Raw genomic sequence first — 24,194 nt, 5'->3', positions numbered from 1 at the left:
TGTCAACAAAACAAAAAGTCAACCAATCGAATGGGAAAATGTATTTGCAAACACCTCCAATAGGGTTTAATGTTTAAAATCTATAACTTACAACCCAGCGACAAAAAACAAACAAGCCAATTAAGAAATGGGCAGAGGACCTAAACAGACACTTCTCCCCAAGAAGACATACCAATGGCCAACAGATATATGAAAAGATGCTTAACTTTACTAGCTATTAGAAAAATGCTAATCCAAAGCACAATGAGATAACATCTTAAACTTCTTACAATGGCTATTATCAACAAAACAAGCAACAAGTGAATGTGGAGAAAAAGGAACCCTCACTCACTGCTGGTGGGAATGTAAACTAGTAAAGTCGCTATGTGAAACACCGTGGGGGTCCTCAAAAAATTAAGTACAGAGTTATATAAGACCCAGAAGCCCCTCTTATGGGTACAGTCGTCCCTCACCATATCGCGGTTCACTTTTTGTGGTCTCACTGTATTGCATATTTTCAAATTGTATAAATCTAATTTTGTATCATGAATTTTTCACTCTTGTGGTATATAGGTATTTTTTATATATTTATTATTTTAATTATTTTTGTGGTAAAATAAGCATTTTCTAGCCTAAAAAATTGAGAACAATATAAAAAATATAAAAATTATTAATTTAAACATATTATTATTCAATGGTGAGTACCCATATAGAATTTTATATGTTGTTAAAATTATGTAGGTTTAAGAGTGTATAAAGTGTTTAAGAGCATAGGAAGTGTTTATAAGAGTGTGGGAAAGGTTAATAACAGTGTTGGAAAGGTTTATAAGAGTGTGAGGAGGGTTTATAAAGTCTTAAAATACACATAAATAATAAAATAAATATAAGGTCGCTACTTCACAGATTTTCTCCTATTGTGGGGTGGGGGGTCCAAAACCTAAGCCCTGTGATAGATGAGGGACCACTGTATTTGCCTGAAATTTTTGAAAACATTTATTTTCAAACATATATGCACCCCTATGCTCACTGCAGCACTGTTCACAGTGGCCAAGTCATGGAAACAACCAAAGTGTCCTTTGATAGCTGAATGGATAAAGATGTAGCACATATATACAATGGAATACTTCTCAGCTATAAAAAGGATGAAATACTACCATTTGCAACAACATGGAAGGACCTTGAGAATATCATGCTAAGTGAAATAAATCAGACAAAAAACTTAAGAACCACGTGATTTCACTCATATGTGGGATGCAAAACTGAAAGCAACAAATGAACAAACAAGGAAATAAAAAACAAGTAAAAACTCATAGGCACAGACAAAAGTATAGTGGTTATCAGAGGGAAGGGGAGTGGATGGCGTAGTAAAGGGATCAATTATATGGTGTTGGAAAAAGATTTTACTTTGAGTAGTAAACACACATGCAATACACAGATGATGTATTATAGAAGTATACACTTGGAACCTATATAATTTTATTAACTAATGTTACCTCAATAAATTTAGTTTAAAATTTTTTTAAAGATAAATAAGTCCTAGGGTTATAATATACAGTATGGTGACTATAGTTAATAATACTGTAGTGTATATTTGAAAGTTGCTATGAGAGTAAATCTTAAAAGTTCTCATCATAAGTAAAAACCTGTAACTGTGTGGTGATGGATATTATCTAAAACTTATTTTTTAAAAAAAAGAAAATTAGTGATAGGCTGAAATATAACAAATCTCCATTACTTTGGTCCTTAAACCAAAAAAGGAAAGAATTTTTTAATTAAAAAAAAAAACCGCAAAATAAAAAATTAACAATAAAAAATAAAGTTCTTTTCTTAGGGGTAACTATACACTAACTCTAATATCCCAAGCATAGAATTATCTAGTAAGTCTGTTTCATACCTGGGTAGAAAAATAAAATTTTGTAGCATACCTGAATACCTCAGTTGAAGACTTTTATTTGACTCTCACAGCAAGTATTTCTGGTAAAACTTTTTCTGGCATCTTACACATGTCATCTGTGTACTTTGTATATCGGCCTACTCACATTCTGTATGATCTCCTTAGCACACGAGGAGGGTCCTGGTCAGAGCTATTTTCTACTGGAGTTGAGTTTCTCCTATTATTTAGTGGATTATAAGAGATTACATTTTGATAAACCGAAGTCTGCAATCCAAATGGATTTGGCTCTTCCCGAGTCTGTATTAAAATATAAATATATACACAAATAATTACAACCATACAAAACATATTAAAACTAGGAGAGATTAAGTTTATCTTGCCCTTTCATTACATGAAAATACCTTTTACAAAGTGAAAGTACAAAATTCCAGACGTGTGACTATAATGAAAAATTATATGTCCAGTTTGCAAAGCTTCTCAGGTAACAAGGTCGATATAGAGTATTTTTACAGCTATGTCATGAGTATTTAATTTGATTTGTCTAAATCAATCTTCTAATTTTATTTTTGAGTGATATCTGTTTTAATCATGGTTTCTTTTAACATTAAGTTAATAATTTTCATTGGTAATAGCTTATATGGTGTGAATTTTAATTATTAAATATAATATTCAATGAACAACCAATAATCAACTAATTATTTAATGTCACTGGGGCAAAACTCATTGCACAAAGCAGTTCTATCTATTCAAAAGAAAATTAGCAAACTCAAGCAATAATACAAAGCATTTTTTATATTTAAAAACACTTTTTTTCTTGAAGACTTGCTAAGTTTATGCCTACTCTATCAATACCAATCAATTCCCTACACTTTATTCATACTACCTCATTTCAGGTTAGAATACTCAAATGTTTAATTTAATCTTCAGGATCTAGTCATAGGAGCATTTTGGTAATAGCAAGAAGAAAAAAAGGAAAAGAAGTAATCCAAATAACCGTAATTAAGTGAATTTGTCAAATACATTACACAATACACAAAACCCACTAGTGGAATACCATGTAGCAAGTAAAAATATTTAAGTAGTGCTATATTTGTTGACACAGAAAAATAACCAAGATTATTAAATTAAAAAAACAAATTATATGTTTATATTATATATATTATAATAGCATTTACATAAGATAGATAAATAGAATATGCATAAAAAAATTGGGAGACAGATACATCAAACTGTTAACAGTGATTATCTCTGAAAAGTGAAATCATAGGAGACTGTATTACTATGTATTGCTGTAATGTTTAAATTTTTATAATGAGGATGCATTACCATTTTAATCAGTAAAACATTAAAGATTTTTTTCATTGTCAGGATGAAAGAGGGACTTAGTGAGTGGTAGGCCCCTGCAGGGTTGTCTAGATATAGAACGCAAGGTTCTGCTGAAGCCAGGCATAATTTTCCCCTCTCCCAGCAGTCCAACTGCATATATATTTTCTATGTCCAACTAGAAATGAATGTGGGGTATCTCTACTCTGCACCCAGGTGGACATAGTGACTTTACGAGCTAATGGGGAAAATTCTGATAATTCTTTCTTTCCTGTACATAAGCAATCTAATGTTATATCTTTGCAGGTCTTCTGAGAAGAAACTTACCTATTTTAACTTTCACCCCCTTGAAAACCCGACCCCAGGAACCTCTGAAAAGATCACAATATGCTTCAAAGTCAAAAAGTATTTTCTGAGTGTTACTATTTGTATAGAAGGTTTGAATTTAAAATATGTGGGCAATGAAGACACATACTTGCACTTACTTGCTGTACTGGAAGATCCTTGTCCTGTAGCTCAGCTAACTTGGAATCCTGTTCAAATGGTGGAGTAGAACAAAGGGACTCAAAATTCACCTCTTCTATTTGTATACAATCTTCATCAGTCTGAGACATGTTTGGCTCTCCTCCTAAACATTCATTCCCAGCAATGAGATGGCTGCCTCCCTCTTTTCTGTGATAGATGGATCCTACCTTAACTTCTGAGGGTGTGTTTAGGGCTGCTAACAACTCAGCTGGCAATGCATCATCCTTTGTGTTTTCTAGTAAATCTCTGTGACATGTCAAAGGTATCGATATGGAATTCGGAGAGTTGCTCAATGGGTTCAATAACTCTCCAGGCTCACAATCACTCATTGTTTCAAACAATTTTTCCTCCTGGATGTTTTCTGGTGATGTTAGCAACTTCTCTAAGGCAGACACAAAAGTTTCAAGAGAGCTTTCTTCATCTTTAGTTTCTTCAGAAGTCATGGTCAATGTGACTTCCTCTCCAGATTCAGAAAATGTATTTGATGTTGCTATGATCTTCTGTGGCTCTATTAACGAGTTCTCCTTTACAGCAACCAAATCAGATACTGTAATGGCAGTACCTGAGAGAAGGCTAATTTCAGGAGAATCTCTGTCTGCATTTAGCTCCTGTGTATTCCAAAAAAGGAACTCCATTAGTACAACACATACAAAAAGTGTTCAAAATGAAAACTTTATAATATTCTAGTTTATCATGTCAGTAAGTTGTCATCAAAAAGTTTTATCAGTTTTCCTCTCCTTCTGGAAATAAAAATACTACTACTTTCTTATAAGAAATCACTAATGATTCTGAACATATGGTTAAACATATAATAGTGGACCAAGGGTAAAATTAGCTGAACCATAATTACAGATGTTGAATTATCTGTCCAGCTAAGTTTAAATCAACCATACTAAAAGAAGAAGCAGAGATGGCATGAATAGTTAAATTAATAGATAATCTCAAAACTTCACTGCAGTTAATGGTTGTCAAAAACTTTGCCAAAAATCTATAGACTTTTGGGCCCTGGCCGGGTGGCTCAACAGAAGAGTGTGAGCCTGATATGTGGAAGTCCTAGGTTCAATTCCCAGTCAGGATACACAGGAGAAAAACCTATTTGCTTCTTTACCCTTCTCCCTTCCCCCTCTCTCTCTCTTCTTCTCCTGCAGCCATAGATTGAATGGTTTGAGCAAGCTGGCCCTGAGCACTGAGGATGGCTCCACGGCCTCACCTCAAATGCTAAAGTAGCTCGGTTGCCATGAAACAGAGCGTGGCCCCAGATGGGCAGAGCATCGCCTGATATGGGCTTGCCTGGCAGATCCTGTTTGGGGAGCATCTGGGAATCTATTTCCCTGTCTCTCACTTAATCAAAAAAAACAAAAAACAAAAAAAAAACAACTACAGACTTTTATAAAATTATTTACTTTGAATAAACTGGGTATATAGTTTCACTTTTTTATTTCCCACCTCTGTATGACTATGTAAATGTGAAGTAAAAAGGCCAAAAGACAGGAGGTCAGAGGGAAAAAGAGGAGAAATGAGGGCTAGTTCTATGTAAATATTATGAGCTTTGGCTACAAATGTTTCCGGGTTATGGTTGTTTTAAACAAAACCCACAAACGTTGTATTTCTAAATTACTATTATTTTTCAAAGATATCATCTTAATATATTACATCTGTTTTCACAATATTTCTAATGCTCAAAATATTTTATTTTATTTTTTTTTACAGAGACAGAGAGTCAGAGAGAGGGATAGATAGAGACAGTCAGACAGGAACGGAGAGATGAGAAGCATCAATCATTAGTTTCTCATTGCGATATGCAACACCTTAGTTGTTCATTGAGTGCTTTCTCATATGTGCCTTGACCGCAGGCCTTCAGCAGACAGAGTAACCCCTTGCTCGAGCCAGCGACCTTGGGTCCAGGCTGGTGAGCTTTTTGCTCAAACCAGATGATCCCATGCTCAAGCTGGCAACCTTGGGGTCTCGAACCTGGGTCCTCGGCATCCCAGTCTGACGCTCTATCCACTGCACCACTGCCTGGTCAGGCCTAATGCTCAAAATATTATTAGACTTCTTCTTTTGGAAGTGCTTTCAAATCTTTTTATAAGCCATTCAAGAAAACCAGTCTCAATATTGTAAGGTTCTGAACTTCTTTTCAACATTAAAAACTGTATTTGCTTGATCTTAAATAACAGAATGGGTTTCAATGACTTTTGGCTGTTTCTAAACATAAAATCCATCTTCCACTGGCACACCACTCAGACAAACTACACTGTAAAATGTAAGCCCTTTGATATTCTGACTTGATTTAAATAAGAAAAGTGAAAACTATTTTATTCTCCCTCTTCTTCTTTTCTACCTGCCATCATTTATCTTTTCCATACATAACATACAAAGTGTAAAAAGACATATCTATTTATCAGTAATGCAAACTATAATTTTATCTGAAAGATAAAAAAGAATTTCAAATTCAAGAACCAAATCTTATACCCATTCTTTAAGTCACAGTTCAAGATCTTCATTCTATTTGAAGTCTTTTGATCTACTAAATTCAAGGCCATAGATATAATAAAGTATATATATTGGACACTTCCCTAAAAGAAGTTAATTTCTAATTAAAGATTTAAAGTATAAATACAGAAGACATTACATAAACTATGAACAATTCCAAATATAATGTGTGAACTCGAATGAATGGCATAACCCATTCAGCCTAGTGTGTTTCAAGATAGTTTTCAGGGAGGGAAAAGGGGAATTTTGTGGCAAACTTTCATGATCGCTTTATAAATGCTTGGTTAAACAAAGTTAAACAGGTTTCTTTACCACAAGAATTTTCATAACATGCATATTATAAATCCGAGGAAACTTTAGGATACAGTGTTCTTTAAACTTCTTTATTCAAAAAAAATCCCTTTTCTCAAAAGATCTTCTCATGTTATAGGATGCAAGTGATTGGAAAATACTGATATAGTCAGTGACTAATGAATGTTAAAGAGGAAGTAATTACTTTGGTCAAGACCACCGGAAGTATCTGAGACAGAACCACAAAGGAAAAGGGACTTGAAGCAGAAATCTAAGATTTGTGAAGGAGTGAAGTAAGGGAGAAACACATTTATTAAGCACCAACTCGGGCTCATTCTCAGTCCTCAAAATGATCTTGTGAAGTGGATATCACTAGTGGTATTTTACACATTTAAATGACAAATTTGTCCTTAGAACACACACCTATCTGGTTTCAAATTTTTGCTCTACCCCTTGCCTTCTTGTTCCTGACCTTGAACAAAACCAGGGAGGCAGGAATGTATAAGGCATAGCAGAGATAAAGTAAGGTACAGGTGTAGTAGTGTTGACCTGGGGAGTTTTTTGATTTCATGAGTCCATTGTAGGGCAGAGGCAGTCTTACACTCCTCTGATTCCCCATTGCATCAAGAAGCCAGCAAAGCAAAAACAAGCACTCAACACATGATTACTGAATAGCAACTGGAGGATGGGAAAGCAGTTATCTATAAGGAAATAATAAAGGAACTAGGATAGAAGACAAACCAACAGAAAGCATTTCTGCTCTATCATCGCAGCAACTAATCTGACAATGTTATGTTTCTCCAATGTTATGTTTCTAGAAAAGAAACATAGATCCAAAAAATACTATTTCATTAGAGATAGGAAGAATAAATACTGCAAGGAGTTGTTAGACAAGAATAGATTTCTACCTACTGAAGTAGTTTAGTCATGTTCCTGCCTAGGAGAAGAACCTAAAAGGGCTTGAGACTTTAATCAACATAATTTAAAAAAAGAAATTTAAACCTATGATCTAGATACCTAATCTCAGCTATATAGACCAACCTTTTCTGGATGAGGCAAAACTTCAGGATTTTCAGCCTTAGACCCTAGAAGATAACAACATATGTTTACATTCCAGTTTTATTAAAGTACTAAAAACATACATACCCTCTCACTTGGCATTTCTTAATTATATAACTTAAAATGACACCCTCATACATTCATATATTTTAAATATTTTATAATTATTATACCAATTTGATATAAAAGTATCATGTTGGCAATAAAGACAATAAAAGAAAATTTTGCCATTTAAAAATATGTATTTTACACAAAGCCAAATTATATTATAATTATTTGGTATTGGTGCAGCTAAAAGCCAATCTTTTTGTTTTGGCTGAGTTAGTCTAAGTATTTGTAACTACATGAGAAAAAAATTGTATCTACTTTCTCAGTGTTGTTATCTCCTACATATTAGGTAATAGGATTTAAATGAATTCATGCTGTCCAGTTAAGTATGAAAAGGAGTACCTTAGGTAGGAGCCAAAAGAGTCAGATTTCCTAAATGTGAGTTCACCTTCATTATCCGCTCCTCACCTAGCATGTGGCCTCTGAGAGGAGCTGGCTAACATCAATTCACACCACATTAAGGAACTTCAAGAAGAAAGATATTTCTTCTACTCCAGTGGTCCCCAACCTTTTCTGGGCCACGAAACAGTTTAATGTCAGAAAATATTTTCACGGATCGGCCTTTAGGGTGGGACGGATAAATATATCACGTGACAGAGATAGGCATCAAGAGTGAGTCTTAGACAGATGTAACAGAGGGAATATGTTCATTTTTTTAAAAATAAAACATCGTTCAGACTTAAATATAAATAAAACGGAAATAATGTAAGTTATTTATTCTTTCTCTGTGGACCAGTACCAAATGGCCCACAAACCGGTACTGGTCCATGGCCCGGGGATTGGAGATCACTGTTCTACTCTATTCCTCTTATCTCCTACCTTCACTATTGAGGCCCTGGCACTCTGGCATACTTAGGTAGCAATTCAGGGCTCACTGGTATATGTTTGAGTCATTATTTTGGTTTCTTTTGATTAGGCAATATCAAGAACAAGTGAATAAGTAAGTAATTATCTGCTAAACCTCAGAATGTATCCTTACAACCAAGATAGGTTTTTCAAGGGAAAAAATAAGTATATTGAGTTTATGTGCTTACTAAGTTTTATATCCTGCAAAAGCCTATTATTATTATTATTATTATTATTATTATTTTGTTTCACCATTGCCATTTGATGATAAAAAGCTATGAGAATCAGCTAGGTAGATTAACATTATGGCATTCCAGTCCCTCAAAGGATGATGAGCAAAAAGTCATATAGGCAAAAATCATTTCCTCTCCTTACATTAGAGTCCTTTGTGCCAAGCAATAATGATATAGTACACTATTTCTTGTGTAAAATTTTATACCTCTGGTTGCTTAAAATTTAATACCAATAAAGGAATATTTTAAAACAACAGATAAATTTTCAATTACCTTTACAAGGAGATATTTGTTTGTAATAAAATCTCAGATCCTGGGGGAATTACAGTTCAAAAAAAGAGAAAAAGATTATATCTTCTTCCTCCTTTTCTGAACTATAAAGAAAAAATCTTAAAGTCATCTTCTTCTATGCTATTTTTAACAACCTCATCATAAAAATGATCATTCTTTTATGCCAATAGTTATTATACTATTTTTAAAACTTGATAAATTATAAAGTATATTTTAGTAATTTGATTACTATATTTAAAAATATATTAAGAAAAAATTATTTTACAGCTACAAAATTTACTTAAAAGTTATTGCAAATATAAAAAAGCATTTTTCTTAAATTCTTGCCTCTCCGTCAATAAATTATTAAAAGATTTTGTGTATTTTCTACTTATCATCTGAAAGAGATAAAATGTAATATATGGAAATAATTCTAAAGTGCTTAATGAAAAGAAAATGCTCAGAGGAGCTGAATTTTAACTTATAAACAAACCATTTTAAGGCCAACATTAACATATTTACTGAAGATCATTTACTTATTTTGATTCATCTACAATTTGGTTAAAATTACTCTGAATCGAGAGATTAAATTGTATTAGAACAGAGTCAGTTATACTAATTAAGAATTTAATAGTTTATTATATGTAAATTAACCCAAAATCTATGATGATAATAAAATGAGCCTCTTGTTCTGAACATTCTGAAAGGAGTAAAGGCAAGAAGGGGCTGCAATGAAGCACCACAGGGAAAGGAATGACCATTTCTGGGTCTCAAGTCACAGGGGCCTCATGGCAGAAAGAACACCACAAAGTTATAATTCTGGTGCTCATGGAACTTTTAAAAGAACAGCCAGTAAAAGACTAGTGAGTCAGACATTTAATGAGGACAGTGGAAGGAGTGTACAGATACCAACAGCATCATAAGGCACTAATGGCTCTCAGGCCAAATGGTTAAGAAGTTTGAAACATGGGGAATGCAAGACAGTAGAACCCTGTCTTTTGGGGGATTGAGTATGAGAAAAATGAAAATAGATCTTTTGTCTAACTATAGTCAACACCTCTTATCATGATCAAAACCCAAAGGAGAGAAAGGAATGCCCTATGACACTTCTTTCAAATCCTTTCAAACTGTTCAAGACATACTTACAAAATAAGGATTTCAACCTGTAAGATGGTACCTTTATAGCTCCAAAATTATTCTAGTCTATCTAAAAGACTATATATGGTAAAAGATGCTAAATATTTTCACCACATTTGGAAAGTGTGTTTGGCATAATCTGAATTATATTAGTCTATTTGTTATTGATTAGACATCACAAAAACCACAAACGTTTTTATATTTCAACAAAAAAAATCCATTACTATTTTTAGTTAGATTTAATGATCAAATTATTAAACTTCTATATCTAACACTTGAAAACTACTGTTTCTCTAACATTTAAGTAATTATAAACTTCAATTCTCTTAATTTAAACTACAAATTTAACATTTTTACCACTTCAAACATATTAACTACTAGACAAAACATTCATAAATTCAATAGGTATAACACTTATTATTGGATGACATCAGAGTAATGACAGCATGAGAGATACTCCTGATCTCTTCCCTTGATAGTTCAACAAGTTGAACAGCTATGATGCAGTGAAGGAACCCCAGATGGGCTTACTGGCACACCTTAAAAATCCATGCACCAAATGGACTAAAGGTGAGACAAGGTATAAAGGGAGTCAGAAGATAAAATGCATTCGTAGTAGGCTTTGGAGAGGAGAGGAGACAAACCTGGAATGACTGGGTTGTTTTGTTTTGTTTTTCTGCTGGACTACAGGAAGGAGGGATACTCAGGCTCTCTGAATTTTGTCTGAGGGGTATGAGAAGGAAACTCAAAGTGACTGTGTTTCTTCCTGCTGTAAGGAGTGGTGAGACAGAGGGGCAGATCAACCAAAGAAGCCAGAGCACAGGGTCAAGGACAGTATTCCTATAGACTGCCTGCAGCCTGCACTCAGCAAAGACAAAGAAAATTAAAGTGTGGGCCCACAGCCTCCCTCATCTGGCAGTACAGAGAGCAGCCGAGACAAACCCCACAGCTTGTTCTCCAGAGCCACTCTGTGCCCAGAAGAACACAGGTGCTCCACGTCCGAACCCCAGGTCTGTTGAGATGTTGGAAGGAGTGCCCGGAAGCCTGAAATCACCATTGCTTGAGCCATAAAGCCCTCACAATATTCCCCACCGACCAATGCAACTGTGGCTCTGCCTACATCATTGTGACAGTGACAGCAATATCTCAGCAAACATCCCAGGAATTTCACAGAGCTGAAGGTTGTAATACAGCAATGCCTACTGGAAGAAACCTCTCAAAACTGAAATTTATTTTTCCTTTTTTTCTCTATTTCATTTTTTAATTTATTTTTAATTTCTATATTTTTTATTCTTAATTTTTTGTGAGCTTGTTTTTTATTTTTTGTTTGCTTTTGATTCTTTTTCCAGTGGTTTTTCTTTTGTTGTAATTTTCTAAATTTTTATATTTATTGTATTTTACGAATTTTTCAATATTGTTAGGTTATATTTTGTTAGGGTTCTTAAAAATAGCACTCACAGATGCCATCAAGGAAGAAAAAATCAAATACCATGGATACACAAGACAGAGATGTAGTTCAGAAAAAAAATTTTAAATCTCCAGGAAAAAAACTCAATTACAAAGAAGCCTTGAAGTTAAAAGACAGAAAATTAAAAATTGAAGTTCTGAAAATACTCAATGAGATGGGAGAAGATACCAATAGGCAACTTAGTGAGCTCAGAAAACAAATTAATGAACAAAATGAATACCTCACCAAGAGGTTAAAACTTTAAAACAGAGATGAAGAATTCAATACATGAACTGAAGACAGAGGTAGCAGATTAGGCTAATAGAAAAAGCCAGATAGAGGGAAGAATTAGTGACACTGAAGACAGGCAACTAGAGATGCTACAGAGAGAAGAGAGAGACCCACAAACTAAAAAAACTTGAGATTCTACAAAAATTGTCTGACTCCATCAGAAAGAACAATATAAGAATAATGAGTATATCAGAAGAAGAAGAGAATGGAGAGCCTATTCAAACAAATAGTTGATGAGAATTTCCCCCAAGCCTATGAAAGGAGTTAGAGACTCGAATCGAAGAAGGAAACAAAATGCTGAGTTACCACAACCAAAGGAGACCTACTCCAAAGCATATTGCAAAAAAATCATCAAAAATCAGTGATTAAGATGCCCGACCAAGTGGTGGTGCAGTGGATAGAGTGTCAGATTAGGACACAGAGGACCCAGGTTCAAAATCTCAAAGTCACCAGCTTGAGCATGGCCTCTTCTGGTTTGAGCACAGTTAACCAGCTTGAACCCAAGGTCACTGGCTTGAGCAAAGGGTCACTTGGTCTGCTGTAGACATCTAGTCAAGGCACATATGAAAAAGCAATCAATGAACAACTAAGGTGCTGCAACAAAGAGTTGATGCTTCTCATCTCTCTCCCTTCCTGTCTGTCCCTACCTTTTCCTCTCTCTGTCTCTGTTACACATACACACAGATCAGTGACAAAGAAAGAATCCTCAAGGCAGCTAGGAAAAAGAACATAACATATAAAGAAAAGCCCATTAGGTTATCATAAGACTTCTCAGAAGAACCGCTACAAGCCAAAAGAGAGTGCACCCAAACATTCAAAGTACTGAAAGAGAGGAATTACCAGCCAAGAGTATTATATCCATCAAAGTTATCCTTCAAATATGAGAAATAAAAACTTTCCCAGACATACAGAAGCTGAGGGAATTTATCACGAGAAAATCCCTACTGCAGGAAACACAAAAGGGTGTTATTTGACCAGACACAAAGGACAAAACAAATCAAAACTACATGTAAAAGCTCCAACAATATCACAATAAAAACAAGGATAATCTGCAACAACAATAACATATAAGAGAAGATAAAGACCAGCAGTAGCAAAGGAGGATGGAATGCAGAAGAATTCATATATGATAATAGACTCTTGTAAGTATGACAATTTTTCTTTCAACAACCTAAAGGTAACCACTCAGAAAATGCCACTACTGAAACATGTAGCTATAAAAAAAAAGAAAGAAACGGGAAAACCTATGGAATACCATCAAACAAAAACAATGGAAAGAAAAACAAAAGAGAAGAACCAAACAAGACACAGAGCTACCAAAAAACAAAACATAAAATGGCTATAGGAAATCCCTCATGCGTCAATAATTATCCTTACTTTAAAAAGGACTGAGCTCACCAAAAAAGAGGCACAGAGTAGCAGACTGGATCAAAAAGCAAAACCCAACCATATGCTGCCTTTAAAAGACACATCTAAACTGCAAGGACAAAAGTAGATTCAAAGCAAAAGGTTGAAAAATGATTCTCCAAGCAAATAATATCCAAAGAAAAGCAGGTGTAGCCATACTCATATCTGACGATGTTGATTTCAAGACAACAAAGGTAACCAGAGGCAAAGATGGACATTTCATGATGATAAAGGGGACAGTATATCAAAAAGACATAACATTTCTTAATAAATATGTACCAAACCAGGGAACACCAAATATATAAGACACCTAGTAACTGATCTAAAATTGAAGTAGACAAAATCCCAATCATACTTGGAGATTTCAGCATACATTGATGACTTTAAATAGATTATCCAAACAGAAAATCAATAAAGAAATATCGGCCTTAAATGACTTGGTCAGCAAACTCATTAGTCAACAGAGACAAATATCAACAGTACAATGATTGAAATTTCTTTTGAGAGCCAAATTTTTTAAACGTAAACTATATAAGTAGGTACATTCCTTATCGAGGTAGCGCCAGCACATATTATTTTGTGGAAGAGCCACACTCAAGGGGCCAAAGAGCTGCATGTGGCTCGCAAGCTGTAGTTTGCCAACCACTGCTCTAGACCAAATGGACATAATAAACACTTATAGGGTATTTCATCCCAAAATATCAGATTATACATTCTTCTCCAGTGAGCATGGAACAGTCTCAAGAATAGACCACAGGTTGGGCCACAAAACTAACATCAACAAATTCAGGAAGATTAAAATTATACCAAGCATATTTTCTGATCACAAGGCTATAAAATTAGAATTCAACTGTAAAAAGTAAAGAATCCCACAAAAATGTGGAAATTAAAGAACACACTTCTAAAAAGTGACTGAGTCAAAGAAGAAATAAAAATAGAGATCAAAAGATATATATAGATAATTAAAAATGACAAGACATCAAAATTTCTAGGATGCAGCAAAATTAGTAATAAAAGGGAATTTTATATCATTACACACTGATATCAAGAAACAAGAAAGATCCCAAGTAAACAATCTAACATCATACCTTAAGGAACTAGAAAAAGAAGAACAATGGCAATCCAAAGTCAGCAGAAGAAAGGAAATAGTAAAAATTAGAAAAGAAATAAATGAACTAGAGGACAAAAAAACTATAGAATAAATTAATATAACAAAGAGCTGGTTCTTTGAAAAGATCAATAAAATCAACAAACCATGTCTAGACTCACTAAGGAAAAAAGAGGAAGGACATATATAAACAAAATCCAAAATGAGAAAAATTACCACAGACATCACAGATATACAAAAGAGCATAATAGAATATTATAAAAGATGATATGCCACCAAATTCAACCACACAGAGGACCTAGAACAAAATAATCTCCCTAAACTGAGTCACAAAGAAATGGGAAACCTAAATAGACCTATAAACAGGGAAGAAATAGAAACAATTATCAAAACCTCCCCAAAAACAGAAGTCCAGGATCAGATGGCTACATTAGCAAATTCTACCAAACATTCAAAGAAGATTTGGTACTTATCCATCTTAAAGTCTTCCAAATATAGAAGCAGCAATACCCCTCAACACATTTTATGAGGCCAACATAACCCTCATACCAAAACATGGCAAGGACAAATCAAACAAACAAAAAAACCCTATAGACCAATATCTCTAATAAATACAGATGGAAATATCCTAAACAAAATACAAGTAAATCAAATATGACAACACATTTAAAAAATAATACATCACATCTAGTGGGATTCATTTCTGGAGTACAAGGATGGTTCAACATATGGAAATTGATCAACATAACACACTACATCAACAAAGCACAGAACAAAAATCATATGATCCTATCAATAGATATAGAAAAGGCATTTGATAACATACAATATCCCTTTATGTTTAAAGCACTCAATAAAATCAGAAAAGAAGTAAGGTACCACAACATAATAAAGGCCAGAGGCAGATTTAATGACAGGCATACTGGGCACGCACCATGGGCCCTGACTTCTGAAGAGCCCTGCAAAACCCCAACTTTAAACTTTTTTTAATGTAAGGGACCCAATATTTTCTTCTGCACCCAGGGCCTCAACCAACCTTAATCTGCCTCTGATAAAGGCCATATATGACAAAGCATCAGCTAATATCATACTAAATGGTAAAAAAAAAATGAAGGCTTTTCCTCTAAAATCAGAAATGAGACAAGGCTGTGACTCTCTCTACTCTTATTCAACATAGCTCTGAAAGTTTTAGCCAGAGCAGTCAGGCAAAAGAAAGAAACACAAGGCATTCGTATTGGAGAAGTAGAAGTAAAGACATCATTTTTGCAGATGACATGATCCTGTACAGAGAAAACCCCAAAACACCAAAAAACCAATAGAAACAATAAACCAAAACAGTAAAGTCGCAGAATACAAAATCAATATACAAAAGTATATTGGTTTTCTATATGCCAACAATGAAACTTCAGAAAATGAACTCAAAGAAACAATTTCTTCTACAACTGCAACAACAACAAAAAAATACAGTACCTAGGAATAAACTTAACAAAGGATGTGAAGAACCTATATACTGAATACTATAAAACATTGTTGAAAGAAATTCAAAAAGACATATTGAAATAAAAAAATATTCCATGTTCATGGATGGAAAGAAATAACATAGTTAAAATAGAAACATTACTGAAAGCAACATACAACTTTAATGCAATCCCCATCAAAGCCCAATGTCATTCTTTAAAGAAACAGAACAAAAAACTACCAGGTTAGTATGGAACCATAAAAAACCTCAAATAGCCAAAGCAATCCTGAGAAAAAAGAATGAAGCTGGAGGTATCACACTACCTGACTTCAAATTATACTCTAGAGCCACAATAATCAAACAGCATGGTAGTGGCAGAAAAACAGACATACAGACCAATGAAACAGAATTGAGAGCCCAGAAATAAAATCACATATACATGGACAAATCATCTTCAAAAAAGAAGCTAAAAACACACAGTGGAGAAAAGAAAGCCTCTTCAGTAAATGCTGCTGGAAAAATTGAAAAACCACATGCAAAAGAAGGAAACTTGACTACAGTTTGTCCCTCAGCACAAAAATCAATTTAAAATGGATCAGAGACCTAAATGTAAGACCTGAAACTATAAATCACATAGAAGAAAACATAGGTACTAAGCTCATGGACCTTGGCCATAAACAACAATTTATGAATTTGACTCCAAAGGCAAGGGAAGTAAAGGCAAAAATAAATGAATGGGATTATATCAAACTAAAAAGCTTCTACACAGCAAAAGAAACTGACAACAAAACAAATAGGCAGCCAACTAAATGAGAGATGATATTTGCAAACAACAGCTCAAAAAGGGTCAATATCCAAAATATATAAAGAACTCACAAAGCTCAGCAACAAGCAAGCAAACAATTCAATGAAAAAATAGGAAGAGGACCAGAGGACATGAACAGACAATTCTCCCAAGAAGACATACAAATGGCCAATAGCTAAATGAAAAGATGCTCATCTTCACTAGCTATTCGAGAAATGCAAATTGAAACTGCAATGAGATACCACCTCACGCCTGTTAGAGTGTCTATTATCAACAAGACAGGTAATAACAAATGTTGGAGAGGCTGTGGAGAAAAAGAACCACTTATTCACTGCTGGTAGCAAACTAGTACAACAATTATAGAAAAAAGTATGGTGGTTTCTCAAATATTTATATTAAGAATAGAATTACCATATGACCCAGCAATCCCCCTACTGGGTATCTACCCCCAAAACTCAAAAGCATTAGTACATAAAGAGACATGCACCCCCATGTTCATTGCAATATTATTCACATTGGCCAAGACATGGAAACAACCAAAGTGTCACTCGATAGAGGATTGGATAAAGATGTGATTCATATATACAACTGTAAGGCAACCAATTTCTTTACAATGAAAAGGAGGACAGAAATAAATTGAAGAAAATAATATTGTGAAAGGAAGGAAAATGGCAACAGAGTAGGTGGACGTTACAACTCCCACCTCCCAGAACCAAAGTGGATTACAACCTAACTTGGAAACAAATATCTTGAAAATAAAACTTTGGACTAAACTAAGAGGAATTTATAACCAAGCATCACCAAAGGAACCACACTGAGCTGGTAGAAAGGGAGGAGATGCGGAAAGGGCTGCCCCACTCCCAGGAGTGAGAAGCAGCCCGGAGGGCCTCTCACAGTTGGGTGGGTTGCCTGGAGAGTTGTGGGCCCTCAGCCACAGGACTGGAACCCCAGCATGGAGCCTCAGAGACTAGAGGAGGCATACAGTCAGTAATTAGTTGAAAGATGAGCCAGTTACTGTTTGCGAGAGGGAGAAAGAACTCTAAGACCCAGGATCAATATTAAAGGAAATGTGCAGAAAACCTCATTCAAAGCCACTTACCCGGAGCTCCAGGAGTGAGAAGTGCTGAGAGGACTTGAGTTGTAAGAGGAGAGTGTATTCTCAGGGGCACAGGGAGAGACTGTGGGGGACAGCCACCCTGACCCTTGTACTGGGTCACTCCCCAAACCTAAAGTGGACGTTCTTCCTGGGAGAATCAAACCAGCAAAGGGAAGCAGTTATCCCACCAACCAGAGACTCTCTTGCTCCAGTCAGTGCAGAGAGACACTTAGAGGCAAGGGGCGCATCAGAGACACAGGTTTTGAATGCTGAGGTCTGGGATACATGGCCCTCACAACCTGCTGAGTACACTCCAAAGGGTAGGAGGACCCAGCTGCGGCAGCAACTGCAGTGCTTGGCCCATGCGGGAAACGGGGGTAGAGCCCAGCAAGGCAGCCCATGCAGTGGTGTTGGGCAGCAGAGCCCAGAGAGGCCTCCTGTGTGCACGTGGGTGGTGGAACTCTGCAGGGCGAGGCATCCCCTGCACTGGCGGGGGGCAGGGCCTGGTGAGGGGACATGAATGCCCACGAGTGGCGGGTAAAGGCGGCCCGCTGGTGACGGCAAAGGTCAGAGCCGAAAGAGGCATCCTGCACACCTGTGGGGGGTGGAGCCTGGCAGCTCACACGTTGAAGGCAAGGGGAAGAGCTTGAAGACGGGTCCCTCATGCCCGCAGGGGAAAGAGCCCGGAGACGCAGCCTGCATGCCTTCAAGGGTCAGAGGACAGCCAGGCGAGGAGTCCCCCACACACATGGAGCAGCCCAAGCTGCAGCTCATGAGTGCCTGAGAAGGTGGAGGCAACGGGGGGCCAGCAGAAAGACCACACTTTAGGAATAGAGAGGCCACACACACTAGCCAAGAGAGGTAAAAGCCAGATTAGGAGTGCAGCTGATATTTACAATGGCATTAGGGTCCAGCAGAGGCAGCCACAAACTCTGGGTCACCGGTAGTTCCAAGAACGTTGCTAAAGGGCCAGTCAAAAGCAGTGACTTCCACTGGTCTGCACCAGGTTCCAGCCAGAAACAGGGTATGTACCATGTCCAGGGCTGGTACATCCAGTGAATAGATATGGAGAACATCAGCTCAGGACTTAACAATTCTAGTTATAGTGGTATCTTAAGGAAAGGCTCCTCACATATGGCCCACCTAAGGCATAGAAAACGCCAACACAAATAGCAAAAAGAGCAGTAGCAGCAGACAAGTAGCACACAACAAATTACAAACAGCTGAAGCCAACTCAAGAAGATCTAGAAAGAACACAACTGAAAGCTGGAGGCAGGCAACACCAACACTATACTTAGCTAGCGACACAAACAACATATGCAAAGGAGCAGTCTATACAAAGACAAAAAGAGAAGACAGAGAAATGCAATCCAAATGAATCAACAAGAGAAACTGCCAGAAAAAGAACTGAATGAGATGTAAATAAGCAAGATACTGGATGCAGAGTTTAGAATAGTGATTGTTAGGAAGCTCAAGAGTCTTATAGCAACAATAGATGGACAAAACGAGCACCTAAACAAAGAGATAGTAGGCATCCAAAAGAACATTGAAATAATAAAATAAAAAATCAGACAGAAATGACAAACACAATATCAGAAATGAACACTACACTAGAAGGAATTAAAACCAGGCTGGATGAAGCAGAAGACCAAATCAGAGATTTAGACAAAAAGATAAGTGAAAGCACAGAAACAGAACAGCAAAACGAAAAGAGGATCAAAAAGTCTGAGAAAATTCTAAGAGAGCTCTGTGACAACATGAAGAGAAACAACATCCGCATTATAGGGGTTCCTGAAGGAGAAGAGAAAGAACAAGAAATAGAGAACCTGACTAAAGAAATCATAGCTGGAAACTTCCCTAAATTGATGAAAGAAAAAGTCACATAAGTTCAAGAAGCACAGAGAATCCCACAAAAAAAGGAACCCAAAGAAACCTACACCAAGACACATCATAATTAAAATACCAAAGCTAAGAGATAAAGAATACTAAAAGCTGCAAGAGAAAAGGTATCAATCACCTACAGAGGAGCCCCCAAAAGGATGTATGAACAGAAACACTAGAGGTCAGAAGGGAATGGCAAGAAATATTCCAAGAAATGAAGAACAAGAGCCTACAACCAAGACTTCTTTATACAGCAAGGCTATCGTTTAAAATTGAAGGAGAAATAAAAAGCTTCCCAGACCAAAAACAAAAAAATCTCAAGAAATTCAATACAACCAAATCAATGCTGCTAGAAATGTTAAGGGGCCTGTTGTAAACAGAACAAAGAAAAAAATCTAGTAAAAGAGGACTGTAGATTTAAAAAGTAAAATGGCAATAAACAATTATATATCAATAATAATCTTAAATGTAAATGGATTAAATGCTCCAATCAAAAGACATACGATAACTGCATGGATAAAACAGGACCCATACATATGCTGTCTATAAGAGACCACCTCAAAACAAAAGAGACACACAGACTTAAAGTGAAGGGATCAAAAATATCAGGTCTACTGGAAAGTTCTGTCCGTTTCTATCACAACAAGTTTCAACACGTAAGCACATGTTTATTTGGCACATGTGTGCCTCTCTATTTTTATCACTTAATGTATACATACTGACGTAGCAAATTAACTAAAACAAAGTTGATTCACGTTAGTCTTATGTGTGAAGCAATAGTGTACCCATGGCTACTGATAAAGTTCACTTACGCTACTGTAATTTTTAAAGTGTATTACCTACGAAAACATCATAAAGAAAAGGGCATATTGTGAACCTGGAAAACCTAGCCCTTCCACCTCTAAACCAAATCTGATTCTGAATAAGCGAATGTTGTGTATATGGTGGGACATTCGAGGACCAACACATTATAAGCTTTTAAAACCGAACAAAAAGCTCAATTCAGAAAAGTATTGTCAGCAACTGGATAATTTAAAGACAGCAGTCCAAGAAAAGAGGCCGGCGATATTCCATAGGAAGAACATCATACTGCATCATGATAATGCCAGGCCACATGCTGCTTTGGGGACTCATCAAAAAATTGCAGAACTAGGCTGGGAAATTCTGTCGCATCTACCATATTCCCTGGACTTAGCACACTCCGACTATCACTTGTTTTTGTCCTTACAAAATTTTTGAAGGACAAAAAATTCAAAAGTGAAGAAGATATCAAACAAGCACTGGTTCAATTTTTCGCATCAAAAGATAAAACATGGCCCTGGCCGGTTGGCTCAGCGGTAGAGCATCGGCCTGGTGTGCGGGGGACCAGGGTTCGATTCCCAGCCAGGGCACATAGGAGAAGCGTCCATTTGCTTCTCCACCCCCCCCTTCCTCTCTGTCTCTCTCTTCCCCTCCTGCAGCCAAGGCTCCATTGGAGCAAAGATGGCCCGGGCACTGGGGATGGCTCCTTGGCCTCTGCCCCAGGCGCTAGAGTGGCTCTGGTCACGGCAGAGCGACGCCCCAGAGGGGCAGAGCATCGCCCCCTGGTGGGCAGAGCATCGCCCCTGGTTGGCGTGCTGGGTGGATCCCGGTCGGGCACATGCGGGAGTCTGTCTGTCTCTCCCCGTTTCCAGCTTCAGAAAAATACAAAATAAATAAATAAATAAAACATTTTTCAAAAATGGGATATATATACAAATTGCACTCACGCTAGCAAGAAATCATTAATAATAATGGCAATTATATTATTTAATAGAGTTTATTGATGGTAAGAAAAATTTGTATTTTGTTTTATTCCAAAAACGGACAGAATTTTCTGGTAGACCATATAATATTTCATGCAAATGGAAATTTAAAAAAAGCTGGGGTAGGCCTAACCTGTGATGGCACAGTGGATAAAGCGTTGACCTGGAAATGCTGAGGTCGCCGGTTCGAAACCTTGGTCAAGGCACATATGGGAGTTGATGCTTCCAGCTCCTCCCCCCTGTCTCTCTCTCTCTCTCTCTCTCTCTCTCTCTCTCTCTCTCTCTCTCCTCTAAAATGAATAAATAAAAAATAAAAAATAAAAATAAAAAAAGCTGGGGTAGCAATACTTATAATATCTGTCAAAACAGACTTTAAAACAAAGGCTATAGTTAGGAATAAAGAAAGTCACTACAGCCTGACCAGGTGGTGGCACAGTGGATAGAGCGTCAGACTGGGATGCAGAAGGACCCAGGTTCGAGACCCCGAGGTCGCCAGCTTGAGTGCGGGCTCATCTGGCTTGAGCAAACAGCTCACCAGCTTGGACCCAAGGTTGCTGGCTCCAGCAGGGGGTTACTCGGTCTGCTGAAGGCCCATGGTCAAGGCACATGTGAGAAAGCAATCAATGAACAACTAAGAAGTCACAACGCGCAACGAGAAACTGATGATTGATGCTTCTCATCTCTCTCCGCTCCTGTCTGTCTGTCCCTGTCTATCTCTGCCTCTGTAAAAAAAAAAAAAAAAAGAAAAGAAAAAGAAAAAGAAAGTCACTACATAATGATAAAGGGAGAAATCCGACAGGAGAAGATATAAAACCATTATAAATATCTATGCACCTAATATAGGAGCACCTAAATTTATAAAGCAGATTTTGATGGACATAAAGGGCAAGATCAACAGCAATACTATAACAGTAGGAAATTTTAATACCCCACTAACATCAATGGATAGATCCTCAAGAAAGAAAAAAAAGAAACAGCAGCCTTAAAGGACACACTAGATCAACTGAATTTAATCAATATCATCAGAACCTTTCACCCTAAAGCAGCAGAATATACACTCTTTTCAAGTGTTCATGGTGCATTCTCTAGGATAGATGACATGCTAGGACACAAACGAGTTTCCATAAATTTAAGAACATGGAAATCATATCAAGCATCTTCTCTCATCACAGTGGCATGAAACTAGAAATCAATTACAATAGAAAAATTAAAAAACATTCAAACACTTGAAGACTAAAAAGCATGCTATCAGATAAAGAATGGGTTAACAATGAGATCAAAGAAGGAATCAAAAATTTATTGAAGCAAATTAAAATGAACATACAACAACTCAAGATTCATGGAACACAGCAAAAGCAGTCTGAAGAAGGAAGTTCATAGCATTACAGGCATACCTTAAGAAGCAAGAAAAAGCTCAGATAAACAACTTAACTCTTCATCTAAAAAAACTAGAAAAAAAACAGCAAGTAAAGCCCAGAGGAAGTAGAAGAAAGGAAATAATAATATAGATCAGAGTGAAAATAAATGACATAGAGGCTAAAAAAAATACAGAGGATCAATGAAACCAAGAGCTGGTTCTTTGAAAAGGTAAACAAGATTAATAAAACTTTAACCAGACTCACCAAGAAAAAAAAAGAGAGGACTCAAATAAATAAAGTTAGAAATGGGAGTAGAGAAGTAACAACTGATACAGCAGAAATACAATGGATTGTAAGAAAATACTATGAAGAACTGTATGCCAAAAAATTAGACAACCTAGGTGAAATGGTTGTCTAATTAAGAGATATAATCTTTCAAAAATAAATCTGGAAGAATCAGAAAACCAAAACACCAATTACAACAAATGAGATTAAAACAGTTATCAAAAAAACTGCCAACAAACAAAGGCCCTAGGCCGGAAGGCTTCACAAGTGAATTCTACCAAATATTCAAAGAACTAACTCCTATCTTTCTCAAGCTATTTTAAAAAATTCAAGAAGAGGGAAGACTTCCAAGCTCCTTTCACAAAGCATAATTCTGATTCCAAAACCAGGCAAAGACAATACAAAGAAAGAAAACTATAGGTCAATATCCCTAATAAATTTAAATGCTAAAATTCTCAAAAATATATTAGCAATCCAAATCCAGCAATACATAAGAAAAATCATACATCATGATCAAGTGGAATTTATTCTGGGGAGGCAAGACTGGTCAATATTTTCAAATCAATGTGATTCATCATAACAACAAAAGGAAGAAGAAAAATCACATGATTATATCAATAGATGCAGAAAAAAACATTTGATAAAATCCAGTACCCATTCATGATCAAAACTCTCAGCAAAGTGGGAATACAGGGAACATACCTCAACATGATAAAAGCCATCTATGACAAACCCACAGCCAACATCATACTCAATGGGCAAAAATTAAAAGCAATCCCTTATTCAACATAGTTCTAGAAATCCTAGCCAAAGCAATCAGACAAAAAGAAGAAATAAAAGGCATCCAAATTGGAAAAGAAGAAGTAAAACTATCATTATTTGCTGATGATATGATACTGTACATAGAAAACCCTAAAGTCTCAGTCAAAAAAACTACTGGATCTGACAAATGCATTCAGCAAGGTGTCAGGATATAAAATTAATATTCAGAAATCAGAGGCAATTTTATACACCAACAATGAACTGTCTGAAAAAGAAATTTAAAAAAACAATCCCCTTCACTATTGCAACCAAAAAAATTAAGTTCCTAGGAGTAAATTTAAACAAAGAGGTTA

At 36.2% G+C, this 24,194-nt stretch overlaps 1 protein-coding gene across 1 annotated transcript in view; it reads right to left on the bottom strand.

Moving 5' to 3' along the window:
* The window catches only part of ANKRD31 (ankyrin repeat domain 31), a 259,980-nt gene that overhangs the window by 173,102 nt on the left and 62,684 nt on the right, over window positions 1–24,194 (bottom strand). Inside the window, 3 exon segments of the mRNA XM_066237559.1 lie at window positions 1,905–2,170; window positions 3,682–4,329; window positions 7,547–7,590. Of these exon segments, the coding sequence (XP_066093656.1) occupies window positions 1,905–2,170; window positions 3,682–4,329; window positions 7,547–7,590 (958 nt within the window).

This window comes from Saccopteryx bilineata, chromosome 6 (genome assembly GCF_036850765.1).
Source record: "Saccopteryx bilineata isolate mSacBil1 chromosome 6, mSacBil1_pri_phased_curated, whole genome shotgun sequence".
NCBI classification, from domain to species: domain Eukaryota; kingdom Metazoa; phylum Chordata; class Mammalia; order Chiroptera; family Emballonuridae; genus Saccopteryx; species Saccopteryx bilineata.
Note: the sequence above shows the minus strand (reverse complement) of the source record. Positions and strands in the feature narration are given on the sequence as shown.